Source organism: Vittaforma corneae (assembly GCF_000231115.1).
Source record: "Vittaforma corneae ATCC 50505 unplaced genomic scaffold supercont1.11, whole genome shotgun sequence".
Taxonomy (NCBI): domain Eukaryota; kingdom Fungi; phylum Microsporidia; family Nosematidae; genus Vittaforma; species Vittaforma corneae.
Genome location: NW_006889844.1, coordinates 47,874 through 64,828, shown reverse-complemented (window position 1 = coordinate 64,828; position 16,955 = coordinate 47,874). Strand labels below are relative to the sequence as shown.

At 38.5% G+C, this 16,955-nt stretch overlaps 12 protein-coding genes across 12 annotated transcripts; 6 read left to right on the top strand and 6 right to left on the bottom strand.

The window, feature by feature from the left end:
* Positions 1–170: 170 nt before the first annotated feature.
* On the bottom strand, positions 171–683 carry VICG_01311 (uncharacterized protein; the record flags this gene model as incomplete). The annotated part of the gene is made up of 1 exon (XM_007604695.1): positions 171–683. The coding sequence occupies one exon, from the start codon at positions 681–683 to the stop codon at positions 171–173; it is 513 nt and encodes a 170-aa protein (XP_007604757.1).
* A 647-nt stretch (positions 684–1,330) lies between these two features.
* VICG_01310 (60S ribosomal protein L7) lies at positions 1,331–2,047 on the bottom strand (the record flags this gene model as incomplete). Its single annotated transcript, XM_007604694.1, has 1 exon — positions 1,331–2,047. One exon carries the CDS (start codon positions 2,045–2,047, stop codon positions 1,331–1,333), a length of 717 nt encoding a protein of 238 aa, XP_007604756.1.
* A 180-nt stretch (positions 2,048–2,227) lies between these two features.
* On the bottom strand, positions 2,228–2,662 carry VICG_01309 (uncharacterized protein; the record flags this gene model as incomplete). Its single annotated transcript, XM_007604693.1, has 1 exon — positions 2,228–2,662. The coding sequence occupies one exon, from the start codon at positions 2,660–2,662 to the stop codon at positions 2,228–2,230; it is 435 nt and encodes a 144-aa protein (XP_007604755.1).
* Positions 2,663–2,727: 65 nt separating this feature from the next.
* VICG_01308 (uncharacterized protein) lies at positions 2,728–3,648 on the bottom strand (the record flags this gene model as incomplete). Its single annotated transcript, XM_007604692.1, has 1 exon — positions 2,728–3,648. One exon carries the CDS (start codon positions 3,646–3,648, stop codon positions 2,728–2,730), a length of 921 nt encoding a protein of 306 aa, XP_007604754.1.
* Positions 3,649–3,971: 323 nt separating this feature from the next.
* VICG_01307 (uncharacterized protein) lies at positions 3,972–4,808 on the top strand (the record flags this gene model as incomplete). The annotated part of the gene is made up of 1 exon (XM_007604691.1): positions 3,972–4,808. The coding sequence occupies one exon, from the start codon at positions 3,972–3,974 to the stop codon at positions 4,806–4,808; it is 837 nt and encodes a 278-aa protein (XP_007604753.1).
* Positions 4,809–5,030: 222 nt separating this feature from the next.
* VICG_01306 (CAMK/CAMKL/KIN1 protein kinase) lies at positions 5,031–6,398 on the top strand (the record flags this gene model as incomplete). The annotated part of the gene is made up of 1 exon (XM_007604690.1): positions 5,031–6,398. One exon carries the CDS (start codon positions 5,031–5,033, stop codon positions 6,396–6,398), a length of 1,368 nt encoding a protein of 455 aa, XP_007604752.1.
* Positions 6,399–6,981: 583 nt separating this feature from the next.
* Positions 6,982–8,439, top strand: VICG_01305 (uncharacterized protein; the record flags this gene model as incomplete). The annotated part of the gene is made up of 1 exon (XM_007604689.1): positions 6,982–8,439. One exon carries the CDS (start codon positions 6,982–6,984, stop codon positions 8,437–8,439), a length of 1,458 nt encoding a protein of 485 aa, XP_007604751.1.
* Positions 8,440–8,881: 442 nt separating this feature from the next.
* On the top strand, positions 8,882–10,015 carry VICG_01304 (uncharacterized protein; the record flags this gene model as incomplete). Its single annotated transcript, XM_007604688.1, has 1 exon — positions 8,882–10,015. One exon carries the CDS (start codon positions 8,882–8,884, stop codon positions 10,013–10,015), a length of 1,134 nt encoding a protein of 377 aa, XP_007604750.1.
* Positions 10,016–10,082: 67 nt separating this feature from the next.
* On the top strand, positions 10,083–12,959 carry VICG_01303 (uncharacterized protein; the record flags this gene model as incomplete). The annotated part of the gene is made up of 1 exon (XM_007604687.1): positions 10,083–12,959. The coding sequence occupies one exon, from the start codon at positions 10,083–10,085 to the stop codon at positions 12,957–12,959; it is 2,877 nt and encodes a 958-aa protein (XP_007604749.1).
* Positions 12,960–13,253: 294 nt separating this feature from the next.
* VICG_01302 (uncharacterized protein) lies at positions 13,254–14,867 on the bottom strand (the record flags this gene model as incomplete). The annotated part of the gene is made up of 1 exon (XM_007604686.1): positions 13,254–14,867. The coding sequence occupies one exon, from the start codon at positions 14,865–14,867 to the stop codon at positions 13,254–13,256; it is 1,614 nt and encodes a 537-aa protein (XP_007604748.1).
* A 355-nt stretch (positions 14,868–15,222) lies between these two features.
* Positions 15,223–15,987, bottom strand: VICG_01301 (uncharacterized protein; the record flags this gene model as incomplete). The annotated part of the gene is made up of 1 exon (XM_007604685.1): positions 15,223–15,987. One exon carries the CDS (start codon positions 15,985–15,987, stop codon positions 15,223–15,225), a length of 765 nt encoding a protein of 254 aa, XP_007604747.1.
* A 283-nt stretch (positions 15,988–16,270) lies between these two features.
* VICG_01300 (uncharacterized protein) lies at positions 16,271–16,740 on the top strand (the record flags this gene model as incomplete). Its single annotated transcript, XM_007604684.1, has 1 exon — positions 16,271–16,740. The coding sequence occupies exon 1, from the start codon at positions 16,441–16,443 to the stop codon at positions 16,738–16,740; it is 300 nt and encodes a 99-aa protein (XP_007604746.1). The 5' UTR covers positions 16,271–16,440.
* Positions 16,741–16,955: the final 215 nt, after the last annotated feature.

The following is a 16,955-nucleotide window of genomic DNA, read 5'->3' as shown; positions in this document are numbered from 1 at the left end:
TCTCCATTGATCTTAGCAATTATGTCAGATTTTATTTAAAGCTAATATTTGGTACTGAAAGTCTTTACTTTTAAAGCTAATAATGGCGCTGGATAGCATGGGCTAGCTTCCTGGCCTGTAAAGTAAGTCAACGCTTTATACTAGACATTACTGGGTGTATTAATCTAAATTTATTGCTTAGCATTCCTAGAATGTGCATTCGCCATGTGATACTTCAGCCCATTACTGTTTCTGTAGGCCTTTCCACACTTTGGGATTGTGCAAACAAATGGCTTATAAACATTCTCCTTGTCTTTGCTGTGCCCATGTAAAAGATGGTACTTCAGACCATGTGAGGAGGTATAGGATTTATTGCAGCCAGGATGGGTACACGTGTGCTTCCGTTCAGAGCCGTTGCCCGACGACGTTTCGAAATCTCTGGTTTGGTCAGAGTAGTCCTGCACATCAACACCACTTATCTCATTCATTAGCTCGTCGAAGTTGAATTGGACCACCTCTTTTTCTGGTATATCCTTCCTTGCAAGAACATCTGCCTCAAGTGAAAACAGGAACTTCTCAAAGGTTTTATCCTCATCACTCATGAGATGTTTCTTCTCCTCGAATCTTCTTTTCCTCGTGTCATGCGTTGCTCTTAAGTTTTCCAAAAGCGACTCGTAGTTGTAGCTGTTCTGGAAAGCCCCCATGGCGGTTGAGGAGATTGGGAAAATAAAAATAAACAAAAAGTAAAAATGTAACAAAACATGTAAAACAAGTTGAATGCACGCAAATCACTGAAATAAATAGTCATGGGATAGAATATTTCATTTGTGCTTTGTGTTATCTTTTGTAGTTTCCAAATTTAAAAATTTTTAAATTGATAAACAAAATAAATTTGAAAATTAAAGTGATTAAGAAAAGACTGGTAAAGGAAGAAAGCAAATAATTGATCGTGCAAGCCAATGTATTTTTAAGACATGCTGCAAAAACTTTTCTGAGCGATTGCAAATATGCACTGCTCTTTACCTTCTAGTCTTTGTCTCCAACTTAAGTTGATGAAAATTTTGCTCAACAAACACTTAGAGAGTAGTTTAACAGAAAGCGATGATGTGATTACAAAATATTCTGTCCTCTGTGCATATATTTGACTTTAAACTCACTTTGTTGTAAACTTTAATTGCCGGCCCACTATTTCTCAATACAGCTTCAAAAATGTCAAAGTGAGATTGCTACTGTGATCAGACACTTCACGATTTAATAACCTGTCATACAAAACATCACAAATTGCAATCATCTGTCTAGAATAAAACACTAAATCAAGACATCTAAAAAATAGCAGATATAAGAATACCGTTTATTGGATCATCCTCTCTAAAAGCTCTCCCAATAGCTCTTTGTGGTCATTGGTAGACCCACCCTGCACAAAGCTTCTTTTTTTATGACCATTCTTGAATCCACCCTTTGGTGGGCCGAGCTTGAATGGACAGAGAAACCTAAGAACATCCTTCATATCTTCTTTGCCATGGTATATCACATCACAGAGTTCTTCAATGCACTTAAATTTACCCTGGAAGGCTGTCTCAATATTCTCATTGGTGAGCTTTACCTTGGTTCCATTAATCTTTCCATATCCCCTGGTGTAAATCAATCTTCTAAGAAGCTCGTACGAAATGGTTCCAAACGCAATGTAGTCTTTTGCATTTTGAAGCATATTTTTTATGCTCTGGTTGTTCTTCAAAATGACGCAGTTATTGATGTTTTTAAGTCGGAGCAGCGCAAGTGTCTTCCTGGGACGAGGAGAGATTTTGATTTGAGATCTTATTTGGATGGCAACAAAGAAATTAGGTTCGGCTGGGACGTACATCTCGCTTGTGTTCGAGAGCCTTTCTTCAAGCTCTGTATGCTCCTTCTTGTATTCCTTGAGAATCTTTTCAGTCATGAGTTTAGCGTACTGTTTATTGGCCTCAACCCTTCTCTTGAATTCCTCCTTCTGCTGTTTGACAATCTCAGCAATCTTTTGCTGAATCTCCTGCTTTCTTGCCACTGATGCTGGGGATTCGGTCAAGCTCATGAGGGCTAAAAATTTTCTAAAAATTTTTCAAACTTAGAAAGTGATTGTAAAGTCATCAGCAAACCACACACATACCGTGCGGCACACCCGTGCACAGCTTCTAATGAACATTGTGGCATGTAGAATGTGAAAGGAAATGCGGAATTTAGGGAAGCCTAGATGATACTTTAATCTGCTAAGCTATTTACTTGATTTTTTGGATATAGATCTTTCGAAATCTGTAATAAAATTTTGATCTGCTATTTTCATAAACTCATTTTCATATATTCTATCTGAAAACAGTTGGTCAGCCACTGATCTAAGAGTGTTTACCGATCCGCTCGGATTTCTACGATCTGAAACCGTTATCTTATCAAAAATATATCTACATTCTTCCCCAAGCAGCTCTGAAAACATAGTCTGGGGATCTATTGACTTGATTTTTAATTGTTTAATTTCACTGCAAATAACAGAATTAACCAAACTAGATCTCAGTTCCAGGCAGGAAACGGCACTGGCAATCAAATTGCTGTCTATGAATTTTCTAATCATAACTTCCGTTCCGTCAATCTCGTTTTTAACTTCGCTCTGAAATGTTTTTATGTGATTATTCAGCCTGACTTTTAAGACATTCATGGGATCGCTCCAAAGATACGCAAGATTGTGCTGCTGGATGTTTTTTATGTCTAGCTCCTCTATTTTTACAGCAACTGTTTTAACAGCAGAAAATATCTACATAAATGCAGGTTAACCAGTGCGATTTCATAATTTGTCTCAAAATGGTACTTTTGTGATAAATATAGTGCAAGGACAACAAGATTTTCGTTTTTGGAGGCAATGAGAAGCGCAAGAACGATTTTGACTGTAATAAATGATTGATCCTTACTGAGAAGAGCAAAGGCTTGCCGTAATAGATCGGTAGAAAATCCGTTGCTTAGGTACCTGATGATGATGTCATACCGATCATCGCCAACCTCCTCAACTCTGTAATAGCTTAGTATTCTTTTGATCTCTTGAAAGCTTGTCGTTCTTAGGATTAGCTCTTTAGCAGCCTCCTTTGAGGTATCTCCGATATTGCATCCTTTTATTAGCATATACCATAAGTAGTTAGAGCTGCTTCGTTTCGTGATTTCGATGCTGTTCTCAATGGCAAACTTATACAATTGAAAATCGTCAATCCCGTCCAGAAGCTTATTTAGCTCACAGCTTATGCCATCGGAATCAAATGAGCCATTTTCTGGCTTAGTACCACGATATGGTTCGTGCTTCTTTAAAAAGGCTGCCTTTTCAATGCAGCGGTCAATAAATGAGCCGCTTTTAAAATTACCTATAAATGCTTTGAGGTCATCATAGGTGTATGATTTTGAATTGAGCAGTGAGTATAGCAAGTGAGGATCGATTTGTTTGCTTCTTCCCAGTAAATTCAACACGATCTGCCTGTTCTCATCCCTGTTAATACAGCAAAAGAACAGAAGATATGCAGGATGGTCCTTGTAAAGTTCAAAAGCAAGTTTTTTTGCAGAACTTGTGTCATTGTTCAATATGGCCGTTATAAAACTGGATTGCTTTCCATAGAACTTTGCTATTAATGAGTCTAAATAACTCTTCGTCTTAAAGGTCATCACTGGGATGTAGGCTTTAGAAAATTTTGTAAAAACGGGATTAAGGAATCCTTTGCTCTCGTTGGTCCAAACTGTGTTTCAAACACATTGGTGCCGTACAAATGTTCTTAGTTTTACTGTGGCCAAATTTGGCTAAAAGCAGCTGGAGCCTTGAATAAACATTTATATCATGCACTAAAGTGGACCGGTTTATATAAGCTTTGCCCATTAGGTTATGCTTCAAAGGCAGAATTGATGCTATTTTGCCTAGAAATGGTTTGCAAATCAAACTTTGTTATCTTTGTCGGTGCTTCTCCTATTTAACCCCAAAGATAAGACGTCCCATGAACAGCAGAAATACATCCCAGGACTTTGCAGTTAAGAAAGAATTCATTGATTTGCAGCTTGAGTTGAGGAGATTCATGGATGAATCAGCATTCTTTGCTCTTCAGGACATTCTTAGAGACCCATGTGTCGTCTATGGCTTGGATGACTATGTAAACGCGTACAAAGAGACCGAAGACATCAAAAAAATCCAAAAAGTGCTTAAAAAGCTGCTCAAATACAAGAAAAAGAACGTGAATCTGCTTCCGACACTTTGTTCATTGCAGGAAGGCCATCAGCCCAAAGAAACAGTCACAAACGAAAAGAAAGAAGACGTTTCTACAGAAAAGCCATCCTTCAAAAACGTATTTACTTTTACTGGCGGATTTTTTTCACTAAAGCCAGTGCAAATCGAACAAGACCTGACAAAGGAGAAAATGTTGCAACTTTTCAAAAATCAATTCAAAAGAATAGAGCCTATGAAGAAGATTCAGATTCCAAAGGTAGTCGTAAGTAGAACCTTTTCGGTTTCCACATCGCACTCGCAACTTTTCAAGAAAATCGAAAAAGGCGCAGAGTTGTCTGCAAGTACTTCACAGAGAAATCCAAATGAGATTACTGGCAATTCTGCGTTTAGAAATGGAGTTATGAGAAATGCGTCTACGATAACTAGATTTCCCAAAGCCACAAATACATCCGGTGTAAATGCGTCTGTGCCATCGGCGTCACAGAATAGTGTTGTAAGGGCAACAAGATCGCCATATTCAAACAACTGTAACCCAAATCCGCATGAAGCATTAGTTTCATCGCCAAAAAATAAACGTGAAAAAAAGAATCCTGATGATTCAAAAGCTTGAAACTCATGATCTGTTGCTGTAAAAATAACGTTTAATAAACTTTAGTCTGATGTGCATTGTAGTAATTTGAATGCTTAAGTAAGCTTGGCATTAAAAATATTATATAGTAGGACACCTTTGATTTGCTGCTTTATATTGAAAAGTCTAATTGGTTAAAAAGCTGCACCACTAATATTAAAGGCTATCTCCTTAAGCTATAAAAGTTCATTTTTTGCAGTGTGCATGGTCATAAAGACAGACGGCCGCTCCATTTCAGGTCACATCTCTGACGAAGAATACGTTGAAAATGTTTCAATTAGAAATTACATTATAATCAAGGAGCTAGGAACGGGGAGTACCGCAAAGGTAGTTCTAGCCTTTGATAAAAATAGTGGAAGAAGAGCTGCAATCAAGATCGTAAAAAGAAAACAAAAGGAGGAAAGCCCTGCACCAGAAGGTCAAGGATTTGAGCTAAAGACGCAAAATCCAACAGATATTGCAAATGAAGGCTTCAACGATGAGAGAATTTACAGAGAAGTGGTTATTTCTGTTCTTTTGGACCATCCTCATATTATAAAATTGCTAGATTTTCTATATTCAGATTCGTACTTTTTCCTTGTCTTTGAGTATGTTAAGGGCAATCAACTGTACGACATAATACTGAAGGAAACTAGGATCTCTGAGGAACGGGCAAGAAAATACTTTAGACAGGTGCTCTCTGCAATAGATTACATCCATCGAAACTCAATAGTGCATAGGGATCTTAAAATCGAGAACATCATTATTGATCATAACGACAACGTAAAATTACTCGACTTTGGGCTGTCGAATTTTTACGATAACAAGAACTTTCTCAAAACATTTTGTGGAAGTTTGTACTTTGCAGCACCCGAGCTGCTTCTTGGCCATACATACAACGGGCCTGAGGTTGATATTTGGAGCCTTGGAGTCATCCTATATGTCATGCTGTGTGGAAAGGTGCCTTTCGATGACGAAAGTGTTCGAGAGCTCCAGAACAAAATAAAAGTGGCCAGCTTTGAGTACACGGTCTCTTTATCGAAGCATGCCCAAGAGCTGATATCAAATATGATCGTGCCTGATGTAGCAAAAAGATTTACATTGCCTGAAATTATCGGTTCAAAGTGGATAAATACTGGATATTCATCTAAGGTGGAAAGCTACGTGGGCAAAAGATTTCCACTGGCAAAACTAAACAACGAATATGTCAAGGCACTTCACTCTGCACTCTCATTTCAATTTTCAAATACAAGTGAGCATCTTGAAAGCTTTTTTAATATCTGCAAGCAGCAAACAGAGTCTTTGGACACTGTCTACTGGACAAAAAATCCCATAATATCGATGTACTATCTTCTTTCAGAAAACATAGGAGCCTATTCAAATGTCAATACACGTCTGCTGAGATTTGACAATAGATCTTCCAGCATCACCGACACGCTTCACAAATTCGTAATGTTTGTGTTTTCAAATAGTTCATCCCAGAGGCCTTCCAAATACTTCTTTGCCGGCGCATTTCAAGATTCAAGCCAGGAAAGTAGCTCGGCTACGCAGAAACTGAACATAACTTTCCAAGTATCCATAAAAGCTACATAAAAGGGGTATTTCAGGGAATCAGGGTGAAACACATTGGATCGCACAATGCCTTGAAAAAAATTATTTTGGATGTTTTCAGAAAGAACTCGATAGCTTTTGAAGCAGATGAGCATGGATACTACTGCTCGTTCCTTAACAACGATGAGGAGTGCTATTTTAAGGTTACTCTGTACTTTAATGTACTGTTTTCGCAATACTACTTGGTTCTGAAGTGCTTAAATAGCAAAAAATCGTCCTTCCAGGTTATTTCAAAAGCTATCGAAAACTCGCTGAAATACAGATGAATCTAGAAGTATAACGATGTGTCTATGTGGTAGCACATTCTTGCATATGGATCGGCTGAATTGTAAATATGGTGATAAGAATTTTTACATCTGCAATATAGACACTTACGATTGAAATAAATAATATATTGGCTTGCCAGATATTGGTTTCTAGCATTATCTTGCCTGTAGTCTTATTTGTAAAGCATTACGTGTGTTATATAAACTCTTTACTTTTCTTATGCCCCATCGCCGATGTTTATAACCTGTAACACTGTTTCATATCTTCTTTTCTAGGTCTGTGTCATTACTCAAAACAAATGGCATATGCATTGATATTCCTATACATCACTTCAATCACATGTAATAATCTTGCACATTCCATGCTAAATCTAATCAACAACTATAGAAGTGACCAAGGGCTGAAGCATCTAAAGTCGATCCAGAATTTGGAAAATGCAGCACGTGATCAAGCACTTTATATGTGTGAGAATTCAAGCCTTACTCACACCAACCCAGGTGGTGACTTAGAGGAGAGAGCAAAGAAAAATGGATTCAAAGGATCTTCCATCGGTGAAAACATTGCTAAAAATCACAGTGACAACTATGAGGATGTTGCCAAAATGTGGATGAAAAGCGACAAGCATAGAAAGAATATTATGGGTGGCTTCAACTACACAGGTGTAGCAACCTGTCTGGACAAAAAAGGAAGTAGATTTTGGGTACAGGTATTTGGCAAGGACATAGATGAGCGGGGAGAGAACGAACCTGAGAGTAGCGTAAGCTTAGATGATAAGTCTGAACCCAATCAGTACAATTCAGTAGACGAGCTAATAGAGCCCGATTTAATGAACAGAAAACTGCCCAATAGGGCTTTTGCTAATAGTCTTCCATATGAAACGAATAGTTTCTGTTTCAAAATCGATGAATGCATGCAGGTTCCATCAGCTCAAAGCACAAGCAAACCTGTTTACAGTGCATCCCCTCAAAAAATTACAAGGCTAAGCATTAGAACATCGTTTGTCCCAATATCCTCATTAGCATACTCAACTGTCTTCAGGACCTTGAACCATCCTGCTTCGGTCTTGACTGTAACCAAAACAGCTAGTATGGATGGTCCAGCATTTACTTCCACTCAGACCATTGTTGTCGTAACTGCATCCCCAGTTGACAGAACCATATCGTCGACAGTGACGGTTACAAAAACCATCACCACTTCAGATGCTAGTACGAGCACAAAGAGCCAGCAACGCACCTCAAGCACCACTGCAGAGCCAGAAAATACAGTGACAATCACCAAAACAATAAGCTCACCAGCAACCAACACTGTTCAGCTCGAAAGAACAGTCACGGTTACTGCTACTGCATCGAAAGCGCCCGAGAGGAAATCCAAATCTGCCAGACCCAACATCCGCAAACTAGACACAGTTAGGCCTAAGCTGATACAGCTGGTGCCCGAGAGGGAGGATGACTATGGGGCCTTGCCATTATCAAATGAAATATTTGATCCCTCAGATAGTGATCAAATTCCAGAAAGAGCCATGAAAAGGCGATCTAGCGGTAGTTCGAATAGAAAGCATGTACCATATTACGACTCCAAAAGCAATAAAAGCGGTGGAAATAAGAATATTGAGCATAGATTAAGGAGGCTGTTACAAGGCATGGGATTACAAGAGGAACCTGGATTAAGAAACGACATAAATAGAGAATTTTTAAACGATAGTAACTGCGGCACTCCGGATAATCCCTGTGTCAAGGCATACATTCTCAGGGAATAGACCGGGCCAAAACTCAAGCAGGCTCGGCTACTCCTCAAATAATGACTAGAATGAGAGATGAAGAGTTCCAAGTGTGACGCAATCTAAGCATAAACAGATTGGCTGTATTCGTTGAGATACAGTTGTCTATTGTCAAATAATAGTGCTGAATAGAATTAAGAGTATTTGCTGTAATTTAATTAAATAGAGTCGACAGTATGTTACATCTTGGTGCTGTTGGCTGTTTCTCTCAATTTTAACTGGTCCATACTCCTGGCTATCTTTTATTATTCATTTCACTGGGCAATTTCGTTTCCAGTTTTCTTATTCAGTGTTGGTAAATTTCCCCATAAATCTTTCCATTCGAACTGTACATTACTGTTACTTCGTATTAAATATATCTCAGTTTTTCATCAAATTTGATGAACAGAATCCATTTTATTTCAGCTTTAATCCCCCTTTCATGAGTAGCATCTGGAAAACCAAGCTTAAGAGAGTTAGGAAGCATGCCTTGAGTGCAGCAACAAGTTTTATTCTCTACATGCTCTTCTACAGAATAGTCCTCATATCCCTTACAATCTTCAGACTGAAATGCTCTAACTTCTACATTGAAAATCTAAAATACAACTCAGCAAAAGATAGCTCCTGCTTGATTTCATTCAAATCCGATGCCTTTTCCCCCCTCTATATTGATTTTTATTCTTCAACGGCTAGTGTTTGCATCGAAACTCCAAGAGGGATCTACAGCGTATGCGAGCTGAGCTTTGGTCATATTGAACTCAATAAGTTTGGAAACATAGAGTTTAACTCAACCGTGGCACTAAATCATATTGATTTTTCAAAAATTCCTGCATTTCTAAATAGTAATCGAAAGATCACTCTTGAGCTGAGCATGGTTGTAAGCCTAAGATTCCTTCTCATACCCCTTACATTTGTTGTAAATAAGAAGCTATTTAAAATTGACCAGATGCTCTTGGACAATAATGCAAATTCGGGATTTAAAGATAAAAACATGGTTATTGATCAGTTTTTCAAATCTTTAAACGTCCAGCCCGATAGACGTTCGAGGGAGAATCTTGAGAAGTGTGATTTATTAAAAAGCTTCGACATCAAAAATGTACAGTTCGAAGGTAGATGCTATAATAGGGTTGTCCTGAGTTTCATGCCTCTTCATGGAGCAAAGCTTATCAAAGATGTCGACCTACATTTCGAGAACTTCCATTTAAACTTTACAATGCCCATACCACTGAGAGTCATTGTTAAAGATGTGAGCATGTCCTCTGCTGGATACAGGCTTGATGTGCTGGTTCCAGATATCGGGTCTCCAAACATTATTGTAAAAATTTTGCAAATATATTGGGAAAAGAAGCTCATACACATTGAGGTTGATCGAGTTTGGCACCGTAAATCTAGCGTCGCAAATCAGAAGACATCAAGTGAGCAGGATGTTCTTGTCTATCAAAAATCCAACGAGCGTAATCTTGTTAGTTTAACAATTCCGTTCAGTGAGGGCAAGCTTCACTTGTTCAATGGAAATTGGAAAGTCAGAGATTTTCACATTTTGCCTGGACAAAATTTGTTGGAAATGCATCATTAACTGCAATAAAAAAACCCTAATCCTGGGCTGTATAGTACAACAGCTGCTGGCCAACTATATACCTGAAATGAGCATGCGCTTAAATGATAGTCATTTGTGCACCATTAAATTAAGCTTGCTCAATCCGCTAGAAAATATTGCTGACTGTGGCTCAGAATTCGTATATATGGCATTTAGTGTTTATTTTGATAGCATGTCGAGCATTGTCCTGTACTCTGATAAGCCAGTTGATAATATCAGGCTGTCCTTTAAAAGCTGCCATCCAAAGACAATGTGGCTGGATAAGTTGGAGATGCAGATGAAGCGAGGAGACTCTTATCTGCTGATTTATGAAAACACCATGGTTAAGATGCTTGCTAAAAGTTATCCCGCGTGCAAGGCCAAAACTGTTGATTTTCTCCTGGAACACAGATTAAGAAAGCCTGCTGGCCATGACCTATTCGTGCTTGTAACAACATTTTCAAACTGTAAGTATAAGAAGGTAGCAAATCTAAAGTTGCTTGTTGAGTTTCCAGAATTTATTTTGCGCTTCAAATGTCCTAAGGGCTGTATTCAACTGAAGAACACCTGCCAAAATTTTATTGGGATAAATTTTAATGAGGACAACGATGGCATAAATGAAATATTCCACAACATTGAGATTGAATTGAAGGCTGAATTGTTTGAGGAATATGAGAAGTTTGATTCTACAGCATTGAATGATATTTTCAACTCAAACATTGTTTTTGAAATAAACGATTGCATTAGAATACCAGTAAAGATAGCAAAACAATTAAGTGCACCTACAAAAGCAGCCAAGGATTCATCTCCACTCAAAGTATTTCCATGTCTGGAAATCGGCCATTTAGATTCTAAATCTTTCTTTCATCACTGCTTTAGTATTAGTTCAAATTCCAAAACACAAAATGCAGAGGAGATTGCAACTATCCAAAAAAACAACAGTTTTGCAATCAAAAACAGGATATTTCTTAATGACATCACTGCAAACTATAAAGTTCTTGGGAGTGTGCTGATGATCCGCGCCGAACAGCCAAGCTTTCAGATCGATGTCTCTGAGACATACATTGCCATCAAAGCTCTAAATCCAACAACGGTTGTTGTGCAGATGTGCCCTGGAAATCTAGATACGCATAGTGCAGAAGACTCAGTGACTTTAAAGCTGATATCTTTCCTTCTTTCCGTCGATTTTAGTTCATTTGCAAAAGATAGGCCTGAGAAATTCATTGAAACTGATAAAAATAGTGTGATATCGTCATATTTCAAGTTAAGTGAAAAGAGTAGCACACTTCACATGAATTTCTCTGTGGAAATACCAAAGAGTGTGTTTGGCATTCCTGATGATCTAAAATTAAACATTGCGAATGCATTAGCACTAACAATCTCGCCAAATGGTGATAAAGGCAAGCGAGTTGTGATGTCTGCACAGGTCTCGCAAAATGCAACACACTCTAAAATATCCCTGTCGGTAAATGGCACGCTAGACTTCTCGGCAGAGTCATATCTTGTAAGTCTATCTGTCGATGGTAATTTGGTTGAAGAAAGAAGAATTGATAGGCGTGTTATCTGTCAGCTGTACAATGATGCCATTCGCGTCTCAAAGAAGACGAAGCAGGATGATATTCTGGAACGAGAAACGAGAAATGTGGCCGATGGTAATAAGCATGGCATGAAAGATGCAGAGAACAGCATGCTGCACATAGAGCCTGTTTCATTCAAAGCAACTTCCAGAACAGAAATGAGGCTTGGATTTAGAGTCTACTCTGAGAAACTAGATGAAATACTTGTTAAAAGCTGTGAAGATGTTTTAAACAGCTTACCTTTATCAAAATTTCCAAACTTCATGGAAATTAGTATTGAAGTAGTGGATGTACCTTCGGTTATGCTATCAATTGTCAAGCCCGATGAAAGTGAAGTTCCATTTCTTGCACTGAACCGACTCTCTATCATTATTTCCAAAAAGAGATATGAATTGAGGTGTCCAGACAGATCATTATTCCGTGAACTTACGTCCAGCCAAGACCATTATGAAACCACCCAGGTATTGAAGAGAATACTCAAGAACAACAAGAAAGAGATCGATCGCTTTCTAAAGCACATGCCATTAAAAAGACTACACAGCTCAATGCTTGGAGCTCCAATTCAGCTGCAGTTCGGTATTGATACCGAACGTTTGAGGGAGTACAAAGGAACAAATGATGACGAGCATGTGAAGGTAGTGGTTGCAGAATCAAACTGCAGACGGATCTACAAAATATTGTATTCTACTGCAAGGTCAATGAACATTCCATTGCCGAATGGTCTTTTTACAAAAACTAGAAGAACAGCCGTGGACATGGTGTATTCAATCATGGATAGATTTTTGCCCAAACAACGCTCGCTCAAGATCTCCACAAAGATACTCACTAAAGTTGGGGCTGTTTTGATAAAATCTAAAACACGGATCAATGTTGTCTGTGAGCCTGTGTCTGTCTTTCTCGTTACCCCTGGCGGTAATATGGTTCATTTCAGGCTATTTGGACTGCAATTTGATGGAATGCCATATGAAAACCAATACCAAATAGTCTTCCCGTTTGTGGTTTATTCAAGAGAAGGCTTTCTGGTTGGCATTGCCAAAGATCCAAATAAGCATTTGTCTGTTGAGAGGAATGTGCTAATATTCAGGCTAATAATAGTTTTCAGAGACGAAAGGCATGAGATTGAAATAGAAACCAGCAACTTCCAGCCATTTGAAATCATAGTCCGCACTTTTGATGGACTTATTTCTGACTGCATTCTGCCATCATATATTCATGTTCTTGTTAATCGTCTTAAGCAGGTAGGCTATTTTAGGACATGGTTCATAGATATTGGAAACCAGTCAGTTGAAGAAGCAGAGAAGAATGCAAATATCGATGCAGAAGAAATGGAAAGGGACAGGAAAGTAGCCCTTGGACAAGCATTGTAGAACTTAATAATTAAATTGCATTGTAATACTTTGCATATATAATGCTAGGGCCGGTTAGCTGCAGCCTGCATGTAAGAACAGTATTTGTACTATCGTTGATGCTTCATATGTATAAGTCTATAAGAAGTTGTTTATAAGGCTATTTTCCTTCTTTGGGCTTTGTTGTATGGAGTTTATTCATAAAAAATGGATATTATAGATGCGCAATTTAAGTAACTGTAGACCGCTGGTTGCCCTACGTTCTTTCAAGGTTTTTTAAGCTTTCTAAAATAAAAGCCTCGTCTTTAACCTAATTTATTCTTTTAACGGCAAAAGTTCAACTCCTTTGAAAATCTCCTGAAGCTTGAAGAAGAAGTCCGCCTTCCTTTTACTAAGCACCTCAATGTCCGAAACATCACTGTTGAACTTGACCAAAATAGTAGCCTCGACTTTTCCGCCGTCTTTTGGAACAATCTTGCTCAAGTAGGCATTTTTTCTAAACTCCGACGATTTCTTATTGACGTAATCGTTAATTGCAAGCAGCATCATTGCATTCTTGGCCTCAAAGTCTGCCAGCTTGAATGTTGTTGTATACTCAACATCCCAAACCCTGTTCAGTCTTAGGTTTGTAATGGATTCTCCTGAAAGTTTGGAATTGGAGAAAACCGTATAGTTGCATCCGTCAAAAAGAACCGTCGTCAAAAGGTTAATCTCATGCACCTTATAGAGTTTGCCATTCAAAATAAACAGGTCTCCCACTTCGTATGGCCTGATAAAGAAAATAAAGCCCAGGCTGCTAACAAAACCTTTGAAAGATTCGGAAAATGTGTAGTTCATTGAGAAAACCAGCGTTCCTAGGAAATATGTATTTTTCATTATCTCCGAATCTTCGCGGTTAATAAACAAAATCATGCTTAAAAATTGGTACAGACAAACTGGAATTATGAGCACATTAAGCACACCTCGGAAGCTATCAACTGTTGCGTTGTGCTGCTCAATGCTCTTTACTATTGCCTGCTGCTCAACAAGTGTCGAGATGTAGAATTCCTTGACTTCCTCCTCTGTTAGTTCACTGTCCGTACTAGTTTTGTTGCAGTGCTTGAAGATTTTGTAGGAAACTTCCTCGCTGAAAAACGTTTGCAAGGTGCACTGTGTAACTGGGCCGTTCTGTGAAACTACCTGAATGAATCTCTTGGCAATAATGTCTACATCTCCGACATATCCTGCATTGGTTATGTCAGTCATTGCTCTGAGAATGTTTATTTTCTCAGTATTCTGCTCAACTCTCTTTTCGTAATATTTGTAGTGGACGTTAAAATTAAGTAGGTAGATCACCAAATCCCTGACCAATAGTACTCCTAGTATTTTGAAGATTGCCGGCAAGTATATGCTGTAAATCTGACTACTGTCGCAGCTCTTGCTGGTCTCCCAGACGTGTAAACCAAATAGCCAAGATTGTTTCTCACGAGCCAGCGTTCCAGCAGGATAGTAAAGCTCATGGGGAGCAAGGCAGCTCAAAACAATCAAAGTAGCCATTTGGCTGAATTGCATGGCAAAATGCTCGAGAACATTAGGCAGCAGTATGGCTTCTGGAGAATGTATTTTGATTATCATTTTAGTAATAAGAAATATAAAGTAAATTACCAAAAATACGTTCAGGGCTACCACAATAGCAAAAGAGGAGTGGGCGAGCTTGTAATAAAAGGTCTTGTTCGGATCAGATTGGTACTTCTCTACCACTCTGTCTCTAACGGAGTTGCTGAGCAGCAGCATCGATGCTAATAAAACGGCAGTTAAAATAAGCATAAAACATCTTTTGAAAAACTTCTTGGTTTGTTGTATTTCCTTTTTGTGAAACTCAGAATACTTTTTTATTGCAGGTTCATGGTCAATTTTAGCTGATGATCTGTCTACTGAGACCTCTTCCATTAAAGGGGCTCTTCATGCTATTGATAAGCTGTTAAGGAGTGCTCCTTTAAATGTATTAAAATGGATGGGCATAAGCCATCCTTGATTAAAGTGCAGTGTTGCAATACACTCAATGTCTCCGCTTGTACCTTTCAGTTAGCACTGAAACAGCGCTTGTTCATTCGTAAATATGCCAGGTAGGCCCAAAGAGGATATTAAAATTTTGGCAAACATTTTTCTAGGGTTAAAAATACTCGTTCGAGACTATCTAGCTTATTTATGGATGGCAGTTTAACCAAAGACCAGTTACAGCGAATCGTCCAAGACAAAAACAAAGCATATTGTAAAACAATAGTGTTAAAGTTCATCATTTAATTCAAGACATCTCCAGGTTTTCGCCTTTTGCCTGATCAACTTCCTCTCTCGAGGTCCAAAGAGTAAGATTATCCCTCAAAAGCTGCATAATCAGCGTCGAATCTTTATAATAATCTTCAGAGAGTGTGTCAAGCTCGGATATCGCAGCATCAAATGCTGTCCTTGCCAATTTACAAGCTTCACTCGGATTCTGCATTATCTCATATTCAAAAACCGAGAAGTTTAAATAAAGCCCCAGGCGTATAGGATCTGTAAAGCTAAGACCATCTGCCAGTTTCTTTGCCTCGGCATATCCCCTTAAAGCCTCTTCCCGCACATTTTTGTCCTTGTACGTCTCCTTTATCTCGGCCATGTATCTGTAATAGTCACCTTTCATCTTTAAGAAGAAAACATTGTGGGTCAGCGAGCATTTATCTATTCTAGGAAGAATATAGTCTTCAATAATCCCAAGAACTTCATTGCAATAGTCAAGTAACTCGGTCTCTACTTTCTTTATTATCTCATCTATTATGTGCAGCTCTTCTGGTTGTTTTTCCTTTACTTTTGCTCTCTCAGCAACCAGTACCCTCCAACTGCTCCTCCTAGAGCTTACCAAATCCTTGAAAGCAAGAGAAAGGTAGTTTCTGGCGGCAACGCTCAGCTCCTGCCCCTCCTTTGCTATGCATATAACGGCCTTTTTCATTTCCTCGGCCATGTCTTGGTACCTCTCTGCTAGGTCGTAATAGTGTGCTTTTCGGATTGCTTCTTGATATTCCTTTGAGGACATTATAAGGGTAGATAAAATTTTTTGTTTTCAAAGGGAGTAGATATAAAATAGAGAAATAGTCAATATATCTATCAACATTTAAAATACTAAATTTAAACCACAACGAAGTTTATTTTAGAATGGTGGATTACCAAGAAGTCCGAGATAACGTTAAATATCTTAAGCATCTGAGTATGATTGTCAAATATTATGCTTTCAATGTCATAGAAGCATTGTGTTTCTTCAATACACTTTCCAATCTTCCCTTGTCGCACTCCTTTTCGTTGGGCTCTGTAGCACACCCATGGAAAAGAGAACTTTGAAATACTTTCTAGATAATAAAAATTTCACAAAGCTGCCGCAGAAGCGCCAAAAAAAGAAGGAAAGCATACTGCAGGTCGTGAACGACCAAATAGTCATAAGTTTAGATGCACCTGGCCTTTTGAAGAAGAAATCGTGACATCATATACGTACATGAAGAACAAGGGAAATAGAAAGAGATGGAATAGGGAGGAGAATGATCTTTTCTACAGTGCTTTGGAGTGCTGTGGCCTTGATTTTTCAATTATGAATCTTCTTTTTCCAGATCGCACAAGAAGTAATCTGAAGGACAAATACAAAAGAGAATCAAAAGTTAATACCCACAAAATAGAGGATGTGCTGAATAGCTACAAGGGATTTAACGTTGAGAAATTTGAGAAGCTTAAATCATTTCTCAAAAAGCCTTTAGGGCCCGATCAGGCAAGTGAATGTGCGGATGAGATAGAAAAATGACAGTGCTCTTGTAGATTAAGGATTAGATAGAAGCATCTACATATAGGCCGATCTGCATTTATAATGATGCTCAGTCTCTTAAATAAAAGATCCTCTGCATAGTTATGCTCTTGGAATGCTGATGTCGCGTCCATCTATGCCTTCTTTCATCTTGACACGGCGAATCTCTCCGCACAGAGACCTACAAAAGAAGTATCCGAATCAGGAGTTAGACT